Raw genomic sequence first — 27,707 nt, 5'->3', positions numbered from 1 at the left:
GAATGACATGATCTATATTTATATACATAGGTACAGTCAGCATCAATAGTAGCGGATCAAATAACGCTTCATAAGTATCTACCATTCTGTAACAGCTTAACAAAAAGTGATGTCATTAATATAGAACAAACAAGACCGTGAAAGATATACTTTTGAACACGAATTTTAAATATTTATTTAGTTTTGGAAAAGTTCCGGAATCCGGAATATCAGATAATTTTGGCGCCTTGTTTCATCCGCTACTTTTGATGCTGACTGTACATGTATACTTCGTGACAGATGGTCAACAGAGAAGGTAATAACAAGTAAACGATATCGCAGCACTTGCCCCGCAGAACAGATTACGCATAGTATAGTTATTTTCTATATAAGCTGTCAACAGGCGAATTCAGTTGTTTCTTATTATTGGTGTATACTTGTATACTGGTGTATACTTAAATATATCTTTTTAAAGATTATTTAGTTTCGTGTGTCGATATGGTGGTAACATTCGCCCTCGCCGCCGTAATGACAGTTGGTAAGTTCAATCAATCAATTTCATTTGAATAAGGTTTAAAAACATCAACAACCGTGTACATCTTTCAGTCTTCTTTTTTGACAATTACATTAGAAACTTAAAGTTTTCTATATCTCCACCTTCCGTAGTTTTCTAAAATGAGGACACACAGAACATGAATTTATTACTTTTGAAAGTTTGGGCAGGCAAGGAGAATGTTTAAGTAGAAATAACTTTATTACAACTTGCCGTGATTTACCCTATCATAAGTACTATTTTAAAAAATATTTACCAGTAAGCGGAAGTGGGCGGAAGTTGGTTTTCACAGTTTTAATCAAAATAGTTACTCTTAAATGTGTGCGATGCTATTCTGTACAATAGGGAAACTACATGGTTAATATAAAATTATATCTGAAAAATGAAGTGACGAAATATAATATTTAATGAAATAAGACAAACAACTTTTTATTCATTTATCTTATAAAATAATACAATCGTATATAAATATTGCACTTTGTTATTGCTACTTTAACAGGAGTTCTGGGGCGCGCAGTACCCGAGGAGGAGATGTGGTTTAATATGTTCATCACGACTGACTTTTGCTACGAAAGTAGCCTTGCAGCGAAAACACAAATGCTGGTGAGCCGCAGCCAAATTGAAAAACTATAAGCTCCGTTTTTATATCCTATATAATAAAATTACATTACAATTTACGATTACAATTTATTTATAAAGGGTAAAGGCCTTGGTAAAAGATGCGTGAGGGATGCTATTAAGCACACGTAGCCGATAGATATGCTCTGGCATTTAGGACCTACAGATTATTATATGTATCATTTGATAGTAATATTATTGTTTTCTTTTCTAGGCTTCCAAGTCAACATTCAAGGAATGTCTGACAAACGTGTATTCTGATGAGAATTTCCGAAATGAGATTAGACTAACGAAGCTCAATGATAACCAGGCCAAAATGGTTAAAGCGTAAGTAATACTGTTTTATCAAATGTTGAAAAAACATCTCGTACTTACTTCATTCACCATATATGTATAATAATGTAAAAGTGCCGGAGTTTCCGACGGTCAAACTTCGGTTGAAAATAGAACCTCGAATGGTAACTACCACAAACGCTTGGTAGCGGAAAAACCGTCCGACTATCCGGACTATTCGGTACCCGGAGCACGCGGGTTCAAACCCCCAATTGTACGAATAAGTTTTTCGGAACTTAATAAGAGCAAGAGCATAAGAATGCATAAGAGCTGTCGCGAGATTTGTACTGAACTATCAACATGACCTATTACTAAATAGCATTTGATACTTACTAATCAAAATCTCGTGAGTAGTAGTAGTAAACCGAACTAATCCCAATAAGGCCTAGTTTCCCCTTTGGTTTGTAAGGTCAGATGGCAGTCGCTTTCGTAAAAACATGCCTAAGCCAAATCTTAGGATTAGTTGCAAAGTGGACCCCAGGCTCTCATGGACTGAGGTGAGAAAGCCGGGACCACGCTAAGAAGATCACCATGGTATCCAGTCAATAGATACCTATACATCAAGAGCCTAATTGTATGTCTAATGATATCTATTATAAATATTGAGAAATTGAACGATCGTAGAATAAATTATATTTCTGTAGGTTCTGCGACAGATCAGCACAGGTGAAGGCCTGCGTCCGACCGCTTGTTAAAGGAATGACGCCGTGTTTCACGGTCAGTGGGTTGCGCACTATACAAAACGAGTTTGATAAAATAATCGACTTCTTCTGCCTCAACGATGGTGCGAACACAAACTGTAAGTACCTATGAGTTTAACTGCAAAGATACTATCCATCCCGCCGCGCATTATCTCAGTGGTTCTTAGCCTTTAGTAAGGTCCCACTCAACTGTATTTGGTTTTTTGCTAGGATAACCAACTGTTTGAAGGTCAATATTTCCTACTAAGTATAACGAATAAAGTTCGAGAGAAAGTGTTGATCTGTTCATAAATTCGTGGAAACACATTCCACTGGAAAAAAAATCCATACGGCCATAAACTTCATCTTTTCGACTTACAGTGCATCTTGATATCTAAATGAGATCAAATTAAGTTAATAAGTTTGACTTTTAAGTAGAAGTTAAATTTCAATTTCTGTAAATCTTCAAATCTTTAACCTAGTAACAACTAGTGGCCCATCGATAAATACCTTAAAATTAGCATACATAATTATAAAATATATTAACTAAAAACTACACATCATGGTTGCGATGTATTACGCAACCGCGCAGTATTAGGGAGCAGGCCGCGAAACCGCCAGAACTTGACACCCCTCCTTCGGCGTGCTTCGACTAAAACTCCTCCTTGTTGAAGGTCGCTAGACGTTCAGTCGGAACGCTCACCACAAAAGAATCAAAATTCGCATTTTATTCTATTATTGTATTTTTTCTCGTATATTACAGCGTTCATTAAGGAAGGTGGTCCAGAGTGTCTGGGACAGAAACGGTTAGAATTCGCATCCTGCAAAAATAACAAGACATCCGAAATCACTCGGCTCATTGGTGTATATGGAAGTGGGCCGGCAGTTCCTGAAAAGGTGAGTGTGGTTTTTAGACGCTATTGTACATATGTAGCTAAAAACACGGCCAAGATCATGTCGGGTCATGCTCAGTGTCGGGTTCTGTAGTTGCCCGTCCGTCACAACAGACCTTGAACGGGTGCTATTAGTAAGTATCATGTACTTACATGTATAACAAGCAAAGGCAAGTACTTTCACATCGTCTTTTTACTCTGAAGGGAATACTTTTTCTTTACTCAAAAACAGCTTTTTAGGGTTCCGTACCCAAAATGGTCAAACGGAACCCTATTACTGAGACTCCGCTGTCCGTCCGTCCGTCTGTCACCAGGCTGTATCTCATGAACTGTGATAGTTATTCAGTTGAAATTTCTACAGATTATGTATTTCTGTTGCCGCTATAAGAACAAATACTAAAAACAGAATAAAATCAATATTTCTTTCCAATCTCGAGGATCTCATACAATCACCGAAGTTAAGCAATGTCGGGCGGGGTCAGTACTTGGATGGGTGACCGTTTTTGTAGATAATGGTACGGAACTCTTCCTGTGCGAGTCCGACTCGCACTTGGCCGATTTTTTACTGATCATGTTCGCTATAGTATCCATTGAATGTCTTTATTAAGGTCTATTTTATGTTTTTTTTTCATATTTTTTCGAGTCATGATTCAAAAGTTAGATTGAGGACACATTTTTTTTCTTTCGAAGCTATTATTTCAGACAATATTAACTTTATCAAAAATGTTTGTTTAATACCCCTATTCGTATTCAAAGACATATATCTAATGACACCCCACACCATAGAGTTAAAGCGAAAAAAATATGTACCCCCACTTTAAGCGTAGAGGACCGACAAAGTAGTAATAATAAACGGCCATGGCAAAACTACTTATAAGAGTCCCTAGTTGACTACCGAACCCTAAAAAGGGCAACGGTAACTTCATCTACAATTCATTCTAAGTTTAATTGCTTATCTCTATCAATTAAAGTTATAATATTTTTTGCATTTATGTAACAGGAGAGATGCAAACTAGACAAACAAGAAACCGAATGTGATTTTGCTGCAGTGAAAGGCTGCGCGAAACCTAATCTCGAAAAACTTTTGCAACAGCTAATTAATTCTATCGATTTGAACTGCGAAGAACGTAAGTACGATTATGGATTGTAAGAAGTTAATAAGTCTAGCCTATACTAAATGTACGGGTATTTTATTTTACCAACCTTAAGGTCGCTGCACCCTGGAGACGTGCACATCTACACATCCGATCAGATGCGGCTAAAAACAAAACTTAGAACCCATATATTCTAGTTTTTTTAGATATTGTTAGAAAACATAAAAAATTAAGCAGCAACTTTGCATAAATGAAACATAGCTGTGGTACTTATTAGATTTTAAATAATTTATTTTGAAGATGAAAATCTTTTTAGAAAAATTTAAGACGATTATATATTTAAACGGGATTGATTTCATCAATTCTCACTAAACTTTTATCATCACATGTATATCTGAAGAATTTAAAAGTATAGGTACCTACCTATCATGAACTTTGCTACATGTGTCCAACAACTCCAACACAAAAAGAGTTTCCCTAATCGTTCCAGCAATGTTTGGGAAATGGGGAACATATAAAAATTAATCAGACATACCAACATTATTTTTTTTTTTCTAAACTGAATAGTTTGCGCGAGAGACACTGTCAAAGTGGTAAAATGTGGGTCCCCCTCCCCTGTAACTTCTATAATAAGAGAATGATAAAACTAAAAAAAATATATGATGTACATTACCATGAAAACTGCCACCGAAAATTGGTTTGAATGAGATCTACTTAGTAAGTAGTTTTTTTTAATAGGTACGTCATAAATGGTACGGAACCCTTCATGGGCGAGTCTGACTCGCACTTGGCCGCTTTTTTTCTTAATATAGGGTTCCGTACCCAAAGGGTAACATGGGACCCTATTACTTAACTAAGACTCCACTGTCCGTCTGTCCGTCTGTCACCAGGCTGTATCTCATGAACCATAATAGACATACTAGACAGTTGAAATTTATACAAATGATATATTTTTGTTTCCGCTATATCAACAAATACTAAAAAGTACGGAACCCTCGGTGGGCGAATCCCACTCGCACTTGTCCAATTTTTTGTTACATCCGTCTTCTATAGACAGTTTAAATATATATATATATATATATATATATATATATATATATATATATATATATATATATTACAGAAAGTGACAAACACCTAACAGACACCGGAAAAAATCACTTTTAATCAAAAATGTCCATTAAAAGCATTGAGTTATTATTACTAGAGAAAAGCCATACCAAACAATGAAATTGTCGCAATCGCAACCTGCACCACGCGATTAAAACGTCGTAAGCGCCGAGAAACTGATGGCGCTTACGCGTTTAGATCGCGAGATTCACACTCCGCTTCTGTGGTTTGTTGTCAAAACAACAACAACTCATGGCGCAAAGTACTGGTTCTCTGTGCCGGTTCTATACGTATTAATAATAGTTTAATGATTAAAAGTGACCCAAGCTCAAGAGGTGTTCTAGTTAAAAATGAACTATAATACATACCTACCGTAAATCCCCGTGACTTAGCCTGGGCTTTGACATTTTTTTGAAAATTTCTATACACATATTATGGCTTGTTAAGATAAAAAAAGCGGCCAAGTGCGAGTCGGACTCGCCCATGAAGGGTTCCGTACCATTTATGACGTATAAAAAAAAACTACTTACTAGATCTGGTTCAAACCAATTTTCGGTGGAAGTTTGCATGGTAATGTATATCATATATTTTTTTTAGATTTTTCATTCTGATATTTTAGAAGTTACAGGGGGGGGGACACACATTTTTTCACTTTGGAAGTGTCTCTCGCGCAAACTATTCAGTTTAGAAAAAAATGATATTAGAAACCTAAATATCATTTTTGAAGACCTATCCCTAGATATCCCACACGTATGGGTTTGATGAAAAAAAATTTTTTTTTTAATTTTTATGACGTATTAAAAAAAAACTACTTACTAGATCTCGTTCAAACCAATTTTCGGTGGAAGTTTGCATGGTAATGTATATCATATATTTTTTTTAGATTTTTCATTCAAAGTCAAAGTCAAAGTCAAAATATTCTTTATTCAAATAGGCCTAGCAACAAGCACTTTTAAATCGTCAAATTTTACAAATATCATCTTAATGTAAATATCAGAGCAATTTATTGATGCAGTTATTATTGTTCTAAAAAAACATTGAACTACATATTATAAATATGGTAAACTTAATAATAGAATTTCACAAAAGGATCGTCAAACATCAAAATTGTATAAAAATACTAGTCTAGAACCTTTCTAGAATAAAATCATTCTGTTATTTTAGAAGTTACGGGGGGGGGGGGGGGGGGGGACACACACATTTTTTCACTTTGGAAGCGTCTCTCGCGCAAACTATTCAGTTTAGAAAAAAATGATATTAGAAACCTAAATATCATTTTTAAAGACCTATCCATAGATACCCCACACGTATGGGTTTGATGAAAAAAGATTTTTTGAGTTTCAGTTCTAAGTATGGGGAACCCCCAAAATTTATTGTTTTTTTTTTCTATTTTTGTGTAAAAATCTTAATTCGGTTCATAGAATACACCTACTTACCAAGTTTGAACAGTATAGCTTTTATAGTTTCGGAAAAAAGTGGCTGTGACAGAATCGGACAGACAGACGGACATGACGAATCTATAAGGGTTCCGTTTTTTGCCATTTGGCTACGGAACCCTAAAAAACGATATAGGAGTATTGTCTGAGGTAACTTATGGTCTAAATTTCGCTGTAGAATGGCTACAATTGGACTCTGAAGGTAGTAGGCGGAGTATAGGGAAAATTCCCTGTCGTACATACTGTCGGAGCGTCAAATATAAACAAAATGTAAAGTTGCCTGTAGCTATCTAATTTTAACGTTTTTGTATATTATGAACATTAATTATGCCACAATAGTCATATTTTAGAAAAAAACATTGTAGGCGAAGACAGGTTTGAAGACGATCTGAAGCTAGTTTCATATATTTACTGATATTCGATAGGATTGCCAAAAATCATGATAACTTATCAGACAATGAAAAAAAGGAAAGGGTGGCTTAGGAGTAGTAAAAAATGTTTTAAAATTATGAAATTATATTATAAAATTTAAAGAAAACAAGTACGCATACATTTTTGTCTACACATTCGATTCTTTTTATAAATAATAAATAAGTAAATATTATACGACATTATATAATATATAATTATAAATACTTAAATACACAGAAAACACCCATGACTCAGGAACAAATATCCATGCTCATCACACGAATAAATGCCCTTACCAGGATTTGAACCCGGGACCATCAGCTTCGTAGGCAGGATCACTACCCACTAGGCCATACCGGTCGTCAAATGTATAAAGATACTTGAATCTGACAGATAATAAATACAATTTTCACAAAGTCACCTTGTGTGATGTGTAGATACTAGAGGCTTATATCACAAAATAAAAAATAAACAGAAAGTCCGTTCTCGCCGTTCTTGAAAATACATAGCCTTGCCCGACTCACTAGGGTTGCTTCTGTATTAATTTCGAATTTTAAAAAGGAGTAGGCAATATAAGTTTACAGACATACATACATCGATTCGTTTATACATACATATTATTATGTTTACATTCCATAGAGACTGCATTTTGACGTACATGACAGTAGGTACCTACGTAGCGGCGGGGACGTCAAGTGAGCAACGCGCGCACAGCCCGACCCGACTAAGCTCTGCCCGAGAGTGCCCGAGAACGCCTGTAAATGAAACGTCTGTGTGCGTAAATGTCACGTCTGTGTGCGTGCGGCGAAAATGGCACTTTGTACTGAGCGGACTCTGCTCCGGCGCGTGCCGCCGCTATTTACTTTGTACTTATATGTACATATGTAACATTAAAAACTTACCTACACTTACATAAAAGTTCGACATTTAAAATAAATATACATTTATTATTCACGTCGTCGAATTACAAGAAGTACATATTTTGGTTCTGTAAATAGCGTTATAAATGATAAACTAGTGTGTGTGAACTTTTGAGCGAGTTCTTGCGTATGACTAACTGATAATTTAAATTGTGATACAAATAGGTCAAATACTTCATATGTCCGGATATTCTCTTGTGCAGGTCGCTTTTCTCAACCGATTCTATTGAAATTTCTTTGGCAGGTTTGATGGTCAGATAGAACTTAATTGTCGTTGTTTTTGGAAAATGTTCAATATGGCGCTTAAGATCATTGTGACTTCGCTGTGAAATAGTGACTGAACAAAGTTAATGTTCTTTTTTAGTTTTAGATTCGAGTAGATTTAGGTCTACGGCTCACAAAGCCTCTAGTTTAAAAATATTATATTATAGGTACATATAATAATACTATTTTTTTTGCTTCACCGCAGTCGGTCATCTCTAAACGATATCGCAGCAATTGGCCCGCAGGTCAGATAGATTATGCACAGTAGTCATCTATATAAACTGTCAACACACGAATTCGTTTCAGTTGTCGTTTATTATTACATACTTGTATATTGCTGTACCTAATTTGGCTTCGTGAGTCGCCATGTTGGTGAAACTCGCCCTCGCTGCCGTAATGGCAGTTGGTAAGTTTAATCAATCAATTACATTTGAATAAGGTCAACGCAAGAACATACCGTGTAGTTCTTTGCAACTTTATGCGTTCATTTTTAATTTCTTTCAAATATTATATTAGAAACAAACAGTTTTCTAAAAAGAGGAAACGCGAGGTAATGCATTTATTAAGTGCTTTAAAAGTTAAACACGAAAATCTGCCGTCTCATACATTTCAGTTAATCACAGTCAATGATTTCTATAGAACAGCAGATTTTTATTTTCGCGATTTCTGGGTTGGTCCCATAGAAAAAAAATCAGTATGACCTACGTTTTCACCCCTGAGAGTTTGGTCAGTGATAATAAAAGCACACTATAAACAATATTTGAGCGGATTTAACGGTTTTTAATAATAACTGAAACGGCCGCTCGCACAGAGCGACAAGGGGACAACCCGGACAACATTGCGTGAGCGGCTCAGGGTGTGGAGAGGTGTGCGCTGCTTTCTACCCAGTGGCTGTCAGCAGCCACTGTGCCAACTCGCGTCTTATGCATATTTCACTTCCACCCTGCGAGCATATAGCTCTGACACACCACTCTAGATGGCCGGACGGAGGACCATAGTCTTGGTTACCAGTACCAGTCGACTAGCTACTCAACCCAATACCCGGTTTCTCTTTGTACCTTTTTCTTACAATAGTCCTACACTAACCGGGGCTTGTCCTTGGGTACTACTATAGTGCAAACAGAGATAATCGTCGGTTGGTGTCACATTACTTTTAAAGTAAATTGTCTTATTACAAGGGGCCTCTACGTGTTGGCTTCGGCCCCACGCACGCCTTCCAAATGCCCGGGACCCATTGGTCCCGAGAATTTGTAAGAGACATACAAATAATAATATTCTTTATTGTGCACAACGAAAACATGATTAAATACAGCAATTTACATAAAAAAACTTAGCAACAACAGGCGGTCTTATCGCTAAAAAGCGATCTCTTCCAGACAACCTTCAGGTAGTAGAAATTACCGTAAGGAAGAAATATGTACTATTTCACACAGATCGACCTAGTCCCACAGTAAGCTTAGTAAAGTTTATGTTATGGGTTATATTTTTTTATTTACCTGATAAAATAATGTAATCGAATATTGGTATTACAATTTGTTAAGTATTTCAACTTCAACAGGAGTTCTGGGGCGCACAGTTCCCGAGGAGGAGACGTGGATTAATGCGCTCATCACGACTGACTTTTGTGAAAGTGGCAAGTTTCAACAAGTGCAGGTAAGCCGCAGCCAAACTGTAAAATGTTATAAGCTCAGTTTATATATCCTAAATATCAAATGACAGTTATATTGGCCAATTAAGAGTCTGTCAATACCTAAAGCGCGCACACTGTCTATTTGTATCGGAGTAAATGAGATAGCACTGTCGCATGTTACTGGGCCTGGGCAAGGGAATAATAAGAAAAATATTTAAATAAAAAAAGTGGATTATTAGTGTAATATTTTACTCAATAGCGGTTTAGATATAAATGTTTTCAAATTGTGATTTTAATTGTAGACCCATAAGTCAAAACAATAAAGACATAAAACCGTTTAATTGTGATTTTAAGACCAATCTTTGCAATTATTTTCTAGCCGATTTATTACAACCACGGTCTTTGAAATATAATTAATATGAACATATATTTTTCTTACTTGACTAAAACAAATAGTCTTTCTTAAAAAACTGTTTAAGTAACATCAATTTCAAGGACATTGGGTGTTGACAGCCTCATAACAGCACAATCATCCTACGTTTGCCCATCCCATATCGTCGTGTGTATTCAAATTGTTTTACATATACACACAACATTAAAATTTATAAAAATAGTCATAATACTCTTTCAATTTGACTCTCGTACTCGTAGCAATTTTTAACAAATCGCGCTTGTAGCGTAATATACTTTTTGAATAAAAGAGAAACGCTACAAAAAATTACGAGATAAAGAGTAATATATCATTTTTGTGTGTATATTCTGCAAACAATGTGTGTATATGTAGGTAATCATTAGTACCTACCTACGTGTTACATCTGCGAATCTATGCTCCAAAGAAAATGGCGAACCACCGCGAGTGTATAAAGTGACATTTCAAATAATCTAAATTAGCTTAAAACAAGAGTTTTTTCGCAGTGGATTGTTATAATATTGCTTTTATTACGTTTCTTGATATTATTAGAATGCATTTTCATAACGCACAATGGCATTTTTAATTTATATTATTTTTTTTAAATTTTGTCACATGTGTGGCATCTCGCCAGTAGCCGGAGACATACTAAACGCAGTGAAGTGCCGGCACTTCATTGAGGTGCGGAAACATTTTGTTAGAGATGCCGACTCCCGACTCTAATACTATACCTCAATGATACTAAAATGACATTACAATCAAAAATTTTAGTATTGGGATTTAGTAACTTTACTAGCAAGGATAAAGTCCTGTGCTCACCGAATGCGTGTGCGAAGACGGCACGTTGTAATATATAATATAATATTATAAATAGAAATGTCATAGGAATAGTCTATCATACATAAACACAAACACACACACACCCACACACCCACACACACGCAAACATTTTCATGTATTTACTTTATATTTTCGTTTACAATACAATAGGTCTGTTTAAATTTAATACTTAATTATAAACATATCTAACGTGTAAGCTAAATGGACATTGTTTTTATTTTAGTTTTAGAAATTAGATTTTTAGGTTTTCATATCTTCTATAAATAGTTTACTTGTTGTTTTGTTGTTAACGAAGGGAACAGCGGTGCCTCCCAACACAGGCAATTCTTTGCTTACCAGGCGGCTCCATCCCCTAAATCATGGCCATGTGTATTTTAAGGAAATAAAGAATTTTGTATTTGTATTATTGCACAAATTGACTAAGCCCCACAGTAGGTATGTGTTATGGGTACTTACAAAACGATATATATAAATATTATATAGTACAAATATTTATAAATACTTAAATACATAGAAAACACCTATGATTCATGAACAGATATTTATGTTCATCACACAAATAAATGCCCTTGCCAGGATTTGAACCCGGGACCATCGGCTTCATAGACAGGATCACTACCCACTCAAATCAAAATTGTCAAATATAAAAGTCATTTTAATTTTATTCTGTTCCAGGCTTCCATGTCAACATTCAAGCAATGTCTGAATAACGTGTATTCTGACGAGAATTTCAGGAATGAGATTAGAGTGGCGAAAGTTGACGATAACCAGGCCAAAATGGTTAAGGCGTAAGCATTGTTTAATCAAGTATTCAAATAATACCTACTTCGCTAGTGAAAACTGATTGGTAACAAAAGAAACTCGAATTACAAGCTACCGGAATCTGGAGCCGGATTCTGATAATTTAAATTCATGTTCTGGAACTGTTACGGATTTAATCTGTCAGTTGTCAAAAGTAGATTTATTTTTTTTGACCTACGTACTTTTATCAGTCGTAATCAAAATCACGATCCGATTTGGTGGCCATGATTTTTTTATTGACGGTACTTCTATTTTCCATATTCAATTCATGGATTTTCTTACGTGTCATAGTCAAATGTAGTTTTAGGCATTTTTCGACATTTATTATTTCTTATTTAACACAAGAATTATTCAAGTATGGAAGGTAGAGGCAAGGAACAGAATCTCCTTAGGCAAAAGTGTCCAGCTGTCAGCTATAAATAATAGTTCCAAATCTCTCCAGGGTAGCGCTAGAGTAGCTAAGAACCTAGGCGTTATTGACAGAGTGAAGTACGCTGTCTATGATTAGATTTTTTTTTCAAGTATTCTAGGTATTGTAGCGCCACCTATTTATGATTTTTTGTCGGACACTTTTTGGTATATGGAGATTCTGTTCCTTGCCTCTACCTTCCGTATATTCAAGTAAACCACCACAATGACAGTGACAACAGTAACAACCAATCATTGAAATGATTGCCAGTGTAAGAAATTAGTTTCAATGACATTCCGCACTGCATGGCGCATGATCATATATTTCTGGTCAGGCTTTAATAAATACTTCAGAACAAGAAATTAAAATCAGACTCGGGCTCCTGATCAATAATTACTCGTATCAACTAAAATATTATTCAAATCATATTATAGCCACTTAGCCAGCGATAAAAAATATTACTACGTACGTAGAACCGGCTCAGAGAACCAGTATTTTGCGACATGAGTTGTTGTTGTTTTGACAACAAACCATCGAGCGGAGCTTAAATCTCGCGACCTAAACGCGTAAGCACTATAAATTTAACGGCGCTTACGACATTTCAGTCGTGCGGTACAGGTTGCGATTGCGAAAATTAAATTGTTTGATATGGCTCAATGAAAATATATGTATAATTTGAATTCATGGACAAAAACTTCTATTTCTGTAGGTTCTGCGGTAAATCGACACAGGTGAAGGCTTGCATCCGACCACTAGTTACAAGCATGACGCCGTGTTTTACGGCCAGTGGGTTACGCACTACACAAAATCTTTTTGATAAATTACTCGACTTCTTCTGCCTTAACGATGGAGCGAACACAAATAGTAAGTATATAGTTTCACGGTAAAAGCTCTATCTACCTATATTATAAAATATACCACAACAGATACAACCTAAAGTCCAAGCACTATACGGCCATAGAGTCCTTTTTGACTGCAGTGCATCTTGATATCTAAACGAGATCAAACTGAGATAATAATTAAACTATTAAAAGGAAGTTAAATTTATTTATTTTGTACCGCAAAAAGCACCTGGCAGTAATATACTTATTTATTTTGTGCTATTAGCATTCACTCCGTTGCATTAAGTTAGTAATAATATTGCGCCAGGTGCCGTTAGTTTATGTGTATATTACAAATACCTACAATTGTCTCAGTGGTACAGACGAGTGATCAACCTATGATACCACTCTCAACCAACCTATCCTGCCACAGCCACATAACGCACGCTCCGAGCGTCAGGACTCAGGAGCGTGCACCAACCGCCATACATTTGTGGCGTCAGCGTCGAGCATACACGCTGCTGTCGCTCTCGGGGCCTAGCCAAGATGACAATCGTAGATCGAAAAACACTGATCGAAAAGAAAAAATATCTCGGGATGACGGATGCATCGAAAAGTCACGTGATGATTTCCATACATTTTTTCACTTTTGATTGGAGTTTTCGATCAACGATTATCACTTAGCTAGGCTTCGTTTCGTGGCCTTAGGTTGACATTAAAGTCTCCTCCCGTTTCTTTCGTCGGTTACAGATTTTCTTATGGATACTTTCTTTACGTGTGTTACAGCGTTCATTAATGAAGGTGGTTCAGAATGTCTGGAACAGAAGCGATCAGATTTCACAACCTGCAAAAATAACAAGACACCCGAGATCACTCGGCTCATTGGTGTGTATGGAAGTGGGCCGGCAATTCCTGAAAAGGTGAGTGTGCTCTTTAGACGTTATTCTACATACGTTGCTAAAATAATTAGGGCACTAGCAGCTTCCTCAATGCAGTACTCTAAGCTTAATTATTTTTTGTATTTATTTACAGGAGAGATGCAAACTAGACAAACAAGAAAACGAATGTCAGTTTGCCGCAGTGAAAAGCTGCGGGAAACCCAATCTCGAAAAACTTGTGCAACAGCTACTTAATTCTATCGATTTGAAATGCGAGGAATGTAAGTAGGATTAAGAATGTTAAGAAAAACCTACAGATTTCTACTGAGAATATCTGGAAGCAATATGCAATAAATTATTATATTAAGAACCTTTTTTGAGAAGTTTAATACTATATTTAAATGCCATTATTTTCATAAATTCTCACTAAACTTCTATTACCACATATACTTAGATTTGAAGAGCCTTGTATATGTGTCAAACACAAAAATATTTTCCCTGTGGTAATCGTTACATCAATGTTTGGGAAATGGAGAACTTTGAACTTTGTTCGTATCATATCAACAACATTATTAATTGGAACCGCTCATAAAGACCAATGGTGGCGTTTTAAACTGAAGTTCAGATCAATAGAAAATGCTGATATAAATGTTATATCTTATTTTATTTATTTACAGAAATGAACATATACTAAACTCCGAAACCGGCTTGGACCAGGAGAATCAACGTTAAAATTTCACTTTGAATGAAAATTTCCTTTAAAAGTGGCCAATTTTCACTGTTCTTAAGTATAGGTTAATAGTTCTAGTTAAAAATAAACTTGCCTACAAAACTTTGTTAAAAAATTCGCTGATGATATTGTTTCGTACTAAATAGTAACAGATTACTAACAGATTACTTCGTGTATTCCTTTTTTTTGGGTTTTTATGTATATCATATGTACTTTTATCACTGGATTACATAAACATGGCATACTTTATACTTTTTATTTTGTTTCCAACCTAGCTTTGTTTGTGATTAACATATATACTTATTTTTTTGATATAAAAAGTTTAAGGTATCCATTTGCGCAATAAAAAGGCGTCTGTTTTTACTAATTTTACCGATTAAGTTTAAGCAGTTTTTCTGGAATGAGATCCCAGCCGGTGGCACAATCAGTTTTGAGACTAAGTATATTAAGGATTCTATTTCAGCTTCATCTGGAGGTAATAAAACTATAGATTGTAAAGCTCTTGGCATTGGAAAGCTGTGGCTATTTAAATTTGAGGTATTATTTGTTATTGCTTTAACCAATTGTTGACCAATCTTAGAAAAGTAGTCACTGACAACTTCATATAATAACAGGTATTTCTTATAATAACAGTCAAGCTGAAAAGCTCAGATAAATGAAATAAACACGTGTAGAGCAGTAAGTTAAAACTATGATAAAACGACACTAAAATTCAACCATTTCTAGTTTCGTTACTCACCATAAAACCCATTAGGCAAAAATTAAATAATACCACACAACATATTAACAGTATTAACTTGAAATGCTCGTTTATTCCTATCAGGAGAGAGAGCTCCAAAGGAGTTTTAATTAATTTACGTAGTTAATGGGCGTGCGTGACATAGATAAGCATAAATCTGAAGCATCCGAATTAAAATGTTTTAAGCGAACTTTTGCGTCAAATCTTAATGTAAATTAATCTTGTCCACTTTGTCCGTAGAAGTGTATGTATACAAACAGGCTAGTAATAACGAAAAAAGTTATCAATGACTTACACCTTACTCACCAAAACGATAATGAGCTGACGACAGTGGCACACAAACATTATTGTCTATAGATTGTAGAAACTTCTAGAAATTCTCTATCATGCAAATTATTATATTAAGGTGCAGGCTGTCACCGGAATTTTTGAAAAGTCTTTATTAGATCACAATAAGTATGTTTGCCAAAAAATTTTTGGCCTTTCTCTAGAGACTTCAGTGATCCGAATTATGAGTTTTTGACTTTCGGTCGATAGAAAAAAGCACTAACATAGGTCTAAAATGTACTTTTAATAGTTATTTGAGCAACAAGAATAGGTTTAAATAGGTTTTTCTTGCGAGTGTTGATTTTGAGTCCCGAGTAAGCGGAAGATTCTATATTCTATAAAACGAGCGAAGCGTGTGATTCTAAGTTAGAATCTTGAGCGTAGCGAGGGGCTCAAAAACACAGGATGTAAAATAACTTTGCTCTCGTGTGACACATACAACTTTTAACCTCAGTAGTGAGAACATATTAAAGGTTAAAAAAATCAACAAAAAGTAAAGTTAACCACATTTATTTACATTCATGAATGAAAGGCATCATCATTATGACGAAAGGTTCTAGAAATATTCCTGTATTCATGGCCTTCACTAGATTAAAAAACTATGTCTCACTCCCTGGAGTGACGAAAGTAGGCTTGTTCGAGCTGCTGAGTTGAGAGCTGAGAGAAAAATATATCACGCTTGCCACGAAACAACGCGACGCAACGCAACGTACGGTCTCACTCTCACACTTTGCCACCAAAAACAACGATGTGTTTTCGGGAGGTTGATCGGATGCTTTCAACGCTGTTTATACTCGTAACGCATAAAACAACCACACGCTTAAGTACCAGAAGCTTAAGATAAGTTGTACTTAACCTAAAAAATGACATCGAAATTATCATACTCAGACCATGCACTGTATGCATTGCATGGTCTGAGTATGATAAACTTAACAACAAAAACATCTGTCGTTTAGGTACCCAACAGTCTGTTATCTGTTATTTTAGCCAAACCAAAACAAAAGATATTAAGCTGACATGACACGACCCCAAGCCATTTCATGGACTTATTTATCATCACGTCGAATGTGTTACCTACTCGTAGCAAATTAAACTGCCACTTGGATAACTTTTGGATGAGATGAGATCACGAGGAAAATCTAAAATAATAAAATTTAGCAATTTTTAAGTTTAAACTAATGAGTATCGAGTATACTCGTATATTCAAAAAGTGACAGTTGGATTAACAGTACCAACGTTAATGCGTCAACTTTACTGCTGTGTCTGCAGCATTGCAGCATTTGCAGCACTGCGCTGACATTTCTATTGCAACGTTACTAATGCATGGCTGACACGGACAATGTAAGTTACCTGTCAAAATACGTTACTTTTGCTACCGCATTGATCTCGAGACTAGAATGGTAACTCATTTTATCCAGAATTGTCGCTTTTTTAACTTTTTTATCGCCTATCACGTCATGCGTCACTTCCGCCCTTACAAAAGTTTTTATAGCGCGATAGGCATGGTAGCGAGTGATAAAGAGGCCATCATTTTAGCCCTACAGGCAATTCATATCATAAAATAAATAAAAATAAAAAAGCCTTTTATTTCCTGCAAACTAGACTATACATTTTGCCATAGCTAAAAACACTAAATCTAGATTATGATTAACACTAACTTTTTTTTTAGACTCATAGTACTTAAAGTGCAAGAACCCCTCCGCAGGTGAAGGCCTCCTCCAAAGATGCCCAGTTTGCTCTGTTCTGGGCTATTTGCATCCAGTTTGGATCGCATTACCTTGTTACCTGATTCAAATTTCAACCTCTAGCGTCCCACCGTCATAAATCCTAATTTTAGTACAAATTACCTTACCTATACCTTACTAATTACTTACCTAAAATCATTATTAAATGGAAATTTGCTTTTGTTCGTTTTCAAAACACAAGAAATTCAATTCTATTTTCTTTTTTCTTGTGTGGTGGGCCGCTAGGTTTCAATACCTAAATAAAACCTCAACAGATTTTAAAATCACAATGCCGCTCAAGATCAAAGAAGCGTATCGTGTATAGTGCGATCACGTGTACTTTACGTGAAAACTATACCCATAAAATCAAATGAGTCGTGTTATTTGAAAAATATATTCGTAAAAACAGCTGCCGTGAACTGAAACTTCACCCGGCTCAACTGAAGCCCAACCGCATACAACTTTTGAGAAACCAAACAAAGGCAAACTTTTAACGAGAGTTAAAAACGAATATCAAATAAAGTTCCCTGGGTATAATAGACAGAACTGTTGCCTTAGCAATAAAGTAGATACACAATCTTAAAACTAGTTTGGACTATTTATTTCACTCTTCATTTTTGTGTAGGGATGTCAGCTGGTTCTACTGTTTATTGTGAATACCTAATACCTGGAAAAAGTTAGTTTTTTTTTTCAAAATGTTGTAGCACAGTTTTATATTTGATTTAATAATCGGGGACAATTAAAGGGTTGATTGAAGATTTCAAATGTCTGTTTTTTTAATAGTCATAGTTTAATTAAGGAAAAACACCAAAACATTTCAAACTCTAGCATCTCGCTCCCACTAATACTTGTGCGGAAAACTCTGAACTAAATGAACGCGCGTATAACAGGTAACTGATATGATTCCTTCTAATATTGGTTTGATTTCAGTGCACGTTCGAATTAGTCTGTAAGTTTTAATTAAACACCCGCGCTGTTACAGGTATATCTGAAAAGAAATTAAATTTAAATAATAGTTTAAAACGTCCAACTTTGCCCCGGAGGGTAAATGTCTCCATCTGTAGGCCTAGCACAGGAGCAACGCGACAGTATCTCGCCCGCGAGATAGACTACCAGTCTTTTTCTGACTGCATTAATTAGAGAGGGACGGATAGTTTATCTCACGGGCAACATACTGCTCGCGCCGCTTCTGTACTAAGGAAGCCTACTGTTAAGAGCAAAATGATGGATGTGTTAATAAACAGTAACAGGTAGTAAACAGCCAAATTTTGAACAAGAAAAAATGCTTTAAGTATTGTATGTATTGTCACTTTTATCTCCAGGTTGTGTCCGCTGCAATATATAGTAGAGCTCTCATATTTAGCTGACGTGGGACACTAACAATTTATTACACGCTCAGACTTTTTCTCGTCGCTTTGCGAGTACTCTTTTCAATTAACCCGTATATAGATGATCTCCTATAACGTTCAGATTACATCTATGTTGAGGTTTAACTTATACTGGCTCGTCTTAGATGAGAGCAGGGAATAAAGAGCCAGGTATTTTTCCCGGCGGTTTTCAGGAAATAGTGGAGGTATCACGCCGTGAAGAGGCGTGATTAGGCATAAACTAAAGAGTAAGTAGGTATTCTTGTGTATTGGCTATGTGCAAGCTGTATTGCATAAAGCTGAAACTAAATGTACAAACATTATAATGTATATAATGTACCCACATGGGTCGTTGCAGTTTAGCCCATTCAACGCTAATCACGACACATTGTCGTTTTGCTTCTACAAAGCATTTACGCTACATACCGGGAAATTCATATTATCAGCTACGACGTAGCGCTACGACCGTAGCTCAGCGGTGAATGTGTTAATAATATGGATGTCTAATACTTCAGTGTTCTGAGTGTTCAACCAAATGTGTAAGAGCGCGACACTAATAAGTACCTATCTAATTAATAAAATGATATTATATTTATGTAGCTGTCTATTGCACAGCAGACCGCGTGGTACGGTGCTCCTAGCATGCCTCACCGCGTAGCATGCAGCAACTTTATCATACAAGTGGGATAGGGGATAGACGCCATTTCGAACGTACATTTTAGGGTTCCGTAGCCAAATGGCAAAAAACGGAACCCTTATGGATTCGTTATGTCCGTCTGTCTGTCCGTTTATGTCACAGCCACTTTTTTCCGAAACTTTAAGAACTACACTGTTCAAACTTGGTAAGTAGATGTATTCTATGAACCGCATCAAGATTTTCACACAAAAATAGGAAAAAAAAAACAATACTTTTTGGGGGTTCCCCATACTTAGAACTGAAACTCAAAATGGTTTTTTCATCAAACCCATACGTGTGGGATAGGTCTTCAAAAATGATATTGAGGTTTCTAATATCATTTTTTTCTAAACTGAATAGTTTGCGCGAGAGACACTTCCAAAGTGGTAAAATGTGTCCCCCCTAACCTAACCTAACCTAACCCAACCCTGTAACTTCTAAAATAAGAGAATGATAAAACGCTCGATACCACTCGCTCGCACAAATAAATAAGTAACTACTATCCCCCTTATTCATAAACGTCTACTAAAGTTAACAAGCCACTGATAATCGTTTGTCCCTTTCCATCATACCAATACGTCGGAAAGGGACAAACGATTATTAGCGGCTTGTTAACTTTAGTAGACATTTATGAATAAGGAAGTGTAAAGTGTAAGTATTTATTTTGCTTTATTTTTTAATCTGAACATTAATTAATATTGTGTCAAACATTGAATTGCTTGATAATTAAAATTATGTACATTATTATTAAAAATTAAAATAAATATTGAACATAAGTATATAAAAATATAACATCACAAATTACTATTACAAATGTCAACAGATTTAAAATATTATTAGAATAAAATGCACAGTACAAATCCGTTTTAACAATAACTTACTAGAATATAATTACAATTGCCAATTTCAAGTAAAATGTCAGTGTCTGGGAGTGATTTTGGATCGTACTCTTTCTTGGGGTCCGCAACTTAATGAGGTTGGACGAAAAATTTTTGCAGCCGTGGGATCGCTTAGGCGTCTCCGCAACTTTTTACCGCTTGCCACTAAAATTGCGCTGGCGCAATCACTTCTTCTTCCTATTCTAGACTATGCTGACATATCTTATCTCGATCTTACAGAAGAGCAATTAAACAAGCTTGAACGTCTTCAAAATGTGTGCATTCGTTTCATTTTTGGGCTACGGAAATTCGACCATGTCTCCAGCTTTCGGTCACAGCTCAAGTGGTTACCGATACGTTTTCGACGTAATACGCATATCCTTTCTCTTCTCTACAGTACCTTATTTATTCCTAATACTCCTGGTTACCTTAAAAAGCGGTTTAGTTTTCTTTCGTCTGTTAGGTGTTCTCAAAATCTTCTTCTTGCTCCCCCTCGGTCATCTAGTAAGTTCTACATCAAATCCTTCACTTTCCAGTCTGTAAGAATGTGGAATGCTTTGCCCATTGATATAAAACGAGCTCAATCCTTAACCATTTTTAAAAAACGTCTTAAAGAGCATTATTTATCACTTTCTTAGTCTTGGTCATTTCATTCATGTAAGTAAATTCTCCTTTATTTTCTCTACCTGGTTGTTACTTCGCTCCCTAGAATGCTTAATATTTATTTATGTAGGTTTATGTAGTGTATTATTGTAATTTAAATAATTTATGTAGTTTATGTAGTGTATGTTTTATTGTTTGTAGTTTATAATTTAAAATTAACATATTATAAGTATACTTGTTTTATTGTTGTTTTGCACTGCCCAATAGCCTATTTCTTGCCACCGGTTCGCTATCTGAAGGTTGTCTGGAAGAGATCGCTTTATAGCGATAAGTCCGCCTGTTGTTACCTACTAATTTAAGTCCTGTCTTTGTTTGTAATATGTGTCTTTCTTTAGTAATGCACAATAAAGAATTTTATTATTATTATTATTCCCTTTATTTATTTTTGGTCTTAGGCTAGGTCATTTATAATATGAATATAAAAGTAAAATATAAAAACACTTACAAAACAATACAAAATGATTTTGTTATTATTATTATTATTATGTCAGTCAACCAAAATTAACCAAATAAATTCCTATTAGAATAATATAAAATAATAACAATTGAATTCAATATTTGAGGCAAGTGTCTTAGAAAAAAAAACACTAATAGAGTAATAGGATTTTTTTCAAGATACTGTTTGACAATGACTATCAAAATGCAGATGACAAGAAAGTAATTACTGTTTTTTTTACAATTTTATTCTTACATTTAACATAAAAATCCTGAGTATACTTATTAAATGCGATAAATTTATAAAGAATTCCTGTTTGCTTGCAGTATTTATTAATTTTCCCCGGGCAATGGGGCTGCAAAAGCCGTTTTTCCTTAGCCCTCGTTACCTGAGCTTCGTTAAAAATTCAATATCCACCGGCAAGGACCTACGCTTGTTGAATATTATGAAACCATCTAGACCCTAGGATTAAAACACGGCTCATCAAAAATTTAGAGTGGTAGCGTACATTCCCAGACACATTTTATAAAATAGCTGGCTGTTTTATAATGAATTCATTTCGAAAATGAAATATTTCAAGTTGCTCAGTGAAGGACATGAAAATATTTACTAGGAGTAGGTATCTTTTTATTCGTTACATGTATCTTGTATTCGTGGGATATTTTTTATTTCTATTATTTAGACATATTATTTTTCTTCCTACTTAAATACATCTAATCTTTGAGGCCCTGTCTGGCCTAGTGGCCCTGCCTATGAAACCGATGGTCCCGGGTTCAAATCCTGGTAAGGGTATTTATTTAAGTAATGAATACGGACATTTTTTCCTGAATCATTGGTGTTTTCTATGTGTTTAAGTATTTATACATTATATATAACGTTGTCTAAGTGCCTACAACAAAAGCCTTAAACCCTAAAATTTGCTTAATGTTAGTATGACTCACGACAGTTTAAATTCAGTCTAACAAAATTTTTCGTCCAAAGCTCTTTTTAGTTCGCAGTAGGTATGGAGGGGAAAGTGGGGTAATTGGGAACACTTAACTTCAAACGCTCTAAAAAGATATAAAAATGTCACAAACCCAAACAATTTTTACGCTAACCGTTAGTTTGGTTACCTGTGTATCTAATATAAATTAAATAATAATTTTAAGTAAACATTATATTCTACTAAATTTGGACTAAAGCTAAAACATTGGCGTCCCTTTTTACCCGAAACCATATGGGGTAATTAGAAACAGTGATAAATGGAAACTCTGAGATTTTAAATCTAGTCTAGTATCACTTTTTAAGTTTCTTTTTTTACCTCAAAGCATACAACGATTCGCAAATAAAAAAAATATTAGACTTTCAATCAGTATTAGTAGGAATAGATATGTAGAAGAATGCAGGCGTAATTGGGAATGCTACCAATTCCTTAGTTCCTAATGTCCTCAAGTTATTCGTAATATCAATCAAAGTGAGCATAACTCATGATTGTATTTTTAGTGAACTTGAAACCACCTGGTTTGAAAGAACAGACACACATACAAGATAATAATAAATTTGGAGTCTTCAACTACATAAATTCCGTGCTTACTTCTATCATGGTACATGATAAAAATTATAACAAAAATTGAAAATATTTTGTTCCATTAATTGGTGGTCGTGGTCAAATTTCCGTAATCCGAAAATAAACCTAATGAAAATATTTCGAGTTTATTAACTATTATATAACTGCTCTTCTGTCAGATCTAAATAACTTATATCAGCATAGTCCAAAATGGGGAGTAGGAGAGACTGGGCAAGGACAATTTTAGTAGCAAAAGGCAGAAAGTTACGAACTCGTCGAAGGGAACCCATAGCTGCATACCTTTCTGCTCACCTCACTGCTGCGGTATCCATGAAAGCGTACGATCAAATACTACGTCCAGATTCTTAACCTCGGAAGAGAAAGGTATCAGTACCCCATCAAATAGGACACCTGGTAAATTACCAAAATATACTCTTGATATGGTTCTTGGACTACCAATTATGATAGCTTGGGTTTTCGATGGATTAACCTTTAAACCATAATAAGAGCTCCAGTTCGAAATGCGTTCCAAGTCTGTGTTAGTGGTGTGTAAGGAAAATAATCAAGCTGGCCTTGTGAGCAAATTTGTAGGTCGTCGGCATAGAGATGGTAAGCAGAAAGGAGATTTATAAAAAAAAAGAAAAAAAATTTTTTTATTGAAAATTAACTAGGTATGCCATTTAGTTTTCTTAAACGTACTTATCCATACCCCGGAGGTAACAGAATTCAATAAAAACACAATGTATATATCTCACTGTTTTTAATTACCCGCCGTTCCCAATTCCCCCACTCTCCCCTAAGTAGCACTTTACAGGCATTGTTATAAGAAACAAAAGTTGTCTTCTACAAGTAGACAGACATCTTGACGCGGCTGAATTAAACAATACCCTCCGGTTAATTAAGTAATTAAGGTCGGAGGCATTTATTCTTTTCGTTAAACAATTGTCTCTTATCGCATGCCTCGTTGAGCACGAAGGCCTCACGACTCACAAGTCACGAGGGGTGAGGAATCTTGTGTTAGCTGGAAACTCGTACTTGTGTACAACCAAGTGGGTCCTTTTGATATTCTTAATAATATGCAACCTCTACATAGCTACCCGAGTTACCTCTTAAATTTACTTTCTAAAAATTTTCTAAAAGCTTTTATTTGACTTTACTTATGTCCTTAAGACGTGGTATAGACGGCAAACGACAGTAATTTATTATCATAACACTTGTCACATTTATTAACATTATAATATAATAAGTATCTTTAACCCTTTGCCCGCCAAAGACGTTGACAGACCAATATCAACCTTTGTGCATTCTGACGAGGTTAGGTTGACGCGTCGAAAAGGTTAAATATTAAGTTATTCATAATAACTAAAGTTTTAAAAAAACTCGCGTTTTTAACTGGAAATTTTGTGGAACCGCCAATATCTAGTTATTAAGTCAGTAGTGTCAGTACGTATTACCTATACTTAGTGGAAGTATATAGGTCAAACAGTCTATGCAACGCTGAAATCTACAACTTCATAGACAAATAGCTCTGAAGCTATCGACTACGTTATTCAGTTAAAGCTTATATCAGTCTATTAAAACATGTTCAGTTGAATATAGTTGAAAATTGTTGTATCATAGCTTGACTATAATAGGTAGGTATATACCTACCTATTATAGAACGAGCGAGCGAATTTCTTACATTCAACTTGGAACACACGGCTGGCTAGGAGCACGTCCCGGTATTTCGATGTTTTTAAACTGAACTATCAGAGGATAGTTTGTTACACAATAACTTTAGTAAATTTGTTTTAATTTAAATTAAATTAGGTAAACGCGATAGCATGTCTTCCATCTCACTCAATCGCCGCATACTTAAAACGGGTAGTTGAGAATGCAGAAATTGAGGATCTCATCGGAAGATCAGTACTGGAAGCCACTAGCAACATGCTGAGATGAGGCCATTTTGTGGCACTTTATACCTCGTACTATCTATCTTACGTTGGGCCATACTGAAAGTTTCTGGATTCTTTTAAATAAGACGACTTATTATCCTTATGACATATTTATTGTTTTTCGAAGTATATACCCTTACTATTTACACACTTTTGCATTCTCTGGAACCATTGTGAAAAGCAGTGGGTCCAGTCTTCCTTAGGGACCTCTTCGATGGCTTAGTGGAAAACATTCACTGCCACTTCCGGGCTTGTAAATCGTAAACCTCTGAGTTTATCTTTAACTTTTGGAAATCACATGGTGCGAGATCGGGGCGGGGGGGAGATGGCGGATGAGTCATTAATTCCACATTTGAGGCCTTCAAATACGCATTCGTTGCCTTGGCGGAATGTGCCGACGCGTTGTCGTGGTGGAGGACTTATTTGCTACGGGGACGCTTTTCACGAACTTTGTCAAAAATTCTGGGCAAGCACGTGTTTACATACCAATCTGCAGTTACTGTCTTTTGGTTTTCAAGCGGCATAGTGGTGTAATGCCCTGATTTTCCGAAAAAAGAAGCAACTATTTTCTTACCAGTGCTTCGACTTTTTTTAACTTTCGTCGGCAAGTCTTCAAAAGGAAAGACCCACTCCGCCGATTGACTTTTCCTTTCTGGTTCAAAGCAGTAAACCCAGGTTTCATCACCTGTTACGATATTATATACAGCCGTTGATTGTCCGCCGTCAAATTTTATTATCATTTTACGGCACCACTCTACACGCAGTCGTCCGTCAAATCGTGCGGTATCCATCGCGTACAAAGTTTCCGAACCTTAAGGTGCAAATGCAGTATCTATTGCACCTGGCTCATTCCAATGCCTAAGGTAGTACGAATTTGCTGGCAGGTAATTTTTTTGTCAGTTTCAATTACTTAGTTGTCGTACAGTATCAATATTACAATCGGTAACCGCTGTCGCCGGCCGGCCTTCACGTTCATCATCATGGAGATGGTCACGTCCTCGTCTAAACTCACTAAACCACGAATAAACAGAGCTACGAGATGGGGCTTCATCGCCAAATGCTAATTGAAGTCTTTGACAACTTTCTTGCTGAGTTAAACCACATCGAAAATCGTAAAAAATCATGCTTCGAAAATGTTCACGACTTAAATTCATTGCAACAACGAAACACGATTTTCAACCCAACGTCACGATGAAAAAACAAATGAAAGTCTCACAAATTAAAAAGTAATATACTGCCAGAGAGTTTTTTCAAACCCTATAGTAGTTTTTTTAATTTAAGTTTTCTAAGTGGCCAGTTCCATGAATTATCAGTATGCCCTAAGTATACCTTTAAACAAGCAATTCTTGTATATTTATATTTATTATACCTTTAAACAAGCAATTCTTGTATATTTATATATATAGTCTGTCAAGCAAAGTCTGTCAGTAGCAATGTAAAGCAAACTGAAGTATGGCAACACTCACATAGCAGTATTGCGCTAAGAAAAGCAGCAATGTACATCGAACCGAAACATATTTTTTTCCGCTGAGCGCGCTCTTCGTACGTCACACAGATTAATAATATGTAGCTAGCTAGTACGTCAACTAAAATTGCCGCTCGCGGTTTATTGAAGCATTTGGAAATTGTTATTATTATGAGAGGGACAATTTAAACTGGAGTAAAAACGATGTCAATCAATATGATAAACGAGATCAAAAAATACCTATTTGCAAACGGACTATGCTGGAGAAAATAATGTTTGAATCAAATCATTGCTTCCGCAGGTAGCTGGATTTTAATATATTATCAGATTTCTCGGTTGGAATTCAATATTAAAGATATATCACGATAAAATGCAATACAAATGCTCCTTTATGCAACCTTCAAAAGCTAATTAGACATATTTAGGTAGGTACAATCGAAAAATATATCAATATATTGAATTAAAATAAAGGTTTGTATGCTTAGTAAAAGGTGGACGCAAAAGGCGAGCGCTCGCATTCTTAACCTTTGGTATGCTTAGGAGCAGATCTGCTACATATATATTCAACTTAAACATGAAGATGTCATAGCTAAATAAATGTAAAGGTTAAGGCATTTGCACTTGAGTACTTTTTACCAAAACGAGCTGTTAGTAGGTACCTATACTACTGAATTTAACTAGAATAAAACAATCCATTATTTTAATTAGGTAAATATTAAAACCTAGGTAAGTAACCCCTGAGCCATCACTGGCAGCGGTAGCCCTGGTAGGGTATCACTGTAACTATTCTTGTCACAATTGCAGGGCTTATTAAATATCAAATATCTGGACTATTTACATCATTTTGATATGGTTTTATTCTGTTTTAGCAAACTTAGAAGACAAATAGGGAGCAAAGAGAACATGAGCACCACGGTAGAAAGCTGTTTTTAACATCAGTTCAGAAACTGAAGAAGCCCAAAGAAAATAATTATGCCACTTGTTAAATTGTAAATTAGTGTATTTCTCTTGAACAATGTCACATTCACATACCAGTGTAATTTTGAAATGGTTTTACAATATACTTATATAAATATACAGATTAAAAATAAATAAAACACAACTGCAGATATTTTGGTGTTCATTTAATTTCAAGGCAATTAA

At 35.5% G+C, this 27,707-nt stretch overlaps 1 protein-coding gene and 1 long non-coding RNA gene across 2 annotated transcripts; both read left to right on the top strand.

The window, feature by feature from the left end:
- Nucleotides 1-462: 462 nt before the first annotated feature.
- Nucleotides 463-15,053, top strand: LOC133519863 (uncharacterized). The gene is made up of 12 exons (XM_061854018.1): nt 463-517; nt 1,032-1,135; nt 1,365-1,477; nt 2,128-2,282; nt 2,927-3,060; nt 4,057-4,183; nt 9,850-9,944; nt 11,846-11,958; nt 13,090-13,244; nt 13,988-14,121; nt 14,234-14,360; nt 14,757-15,053. Coding segments are annotated over exons 1-12 (1,299 nt in total). The 5' UTR covers nt 463-477; the 3' UTR covers nt 14,759-15,053.
- Nucleotides 15,054-26,684: 11,631 nt separating this feature from the next.
- Nucleotides 26,685-27,675, top strand: LOC133519862 (uncharacterized). The gene is made up of 2 exons (XR_009799683.1): nt 26,685-26,865; nt 27,434-27,675. It is a non-coding gene; the product is annotated as an uncharacterized LOC133519862 (long non-coding RNA).
- The last annotated feature ends 32 nt before the right edge of the window (nt 27,676-27,707 follow it).

This window comes from Cydia pomonella, chromosome 7 (assembly GCF_033807575.1).
Source record: "Cydia pomonella isolate Wapato2018A chromosome 7, ilCydPomo1, whole genome shotgun sequence".
Taxonomy (NCBI): Eukaryota; Metazoa; Arthropoda; class Insecta; order Lepidoptera; family Tortricidae; genus Cydia; species Cydia pomonella.
This window is presented reverse-complemented; position numbering and strand designations above follow the sequence as displayed.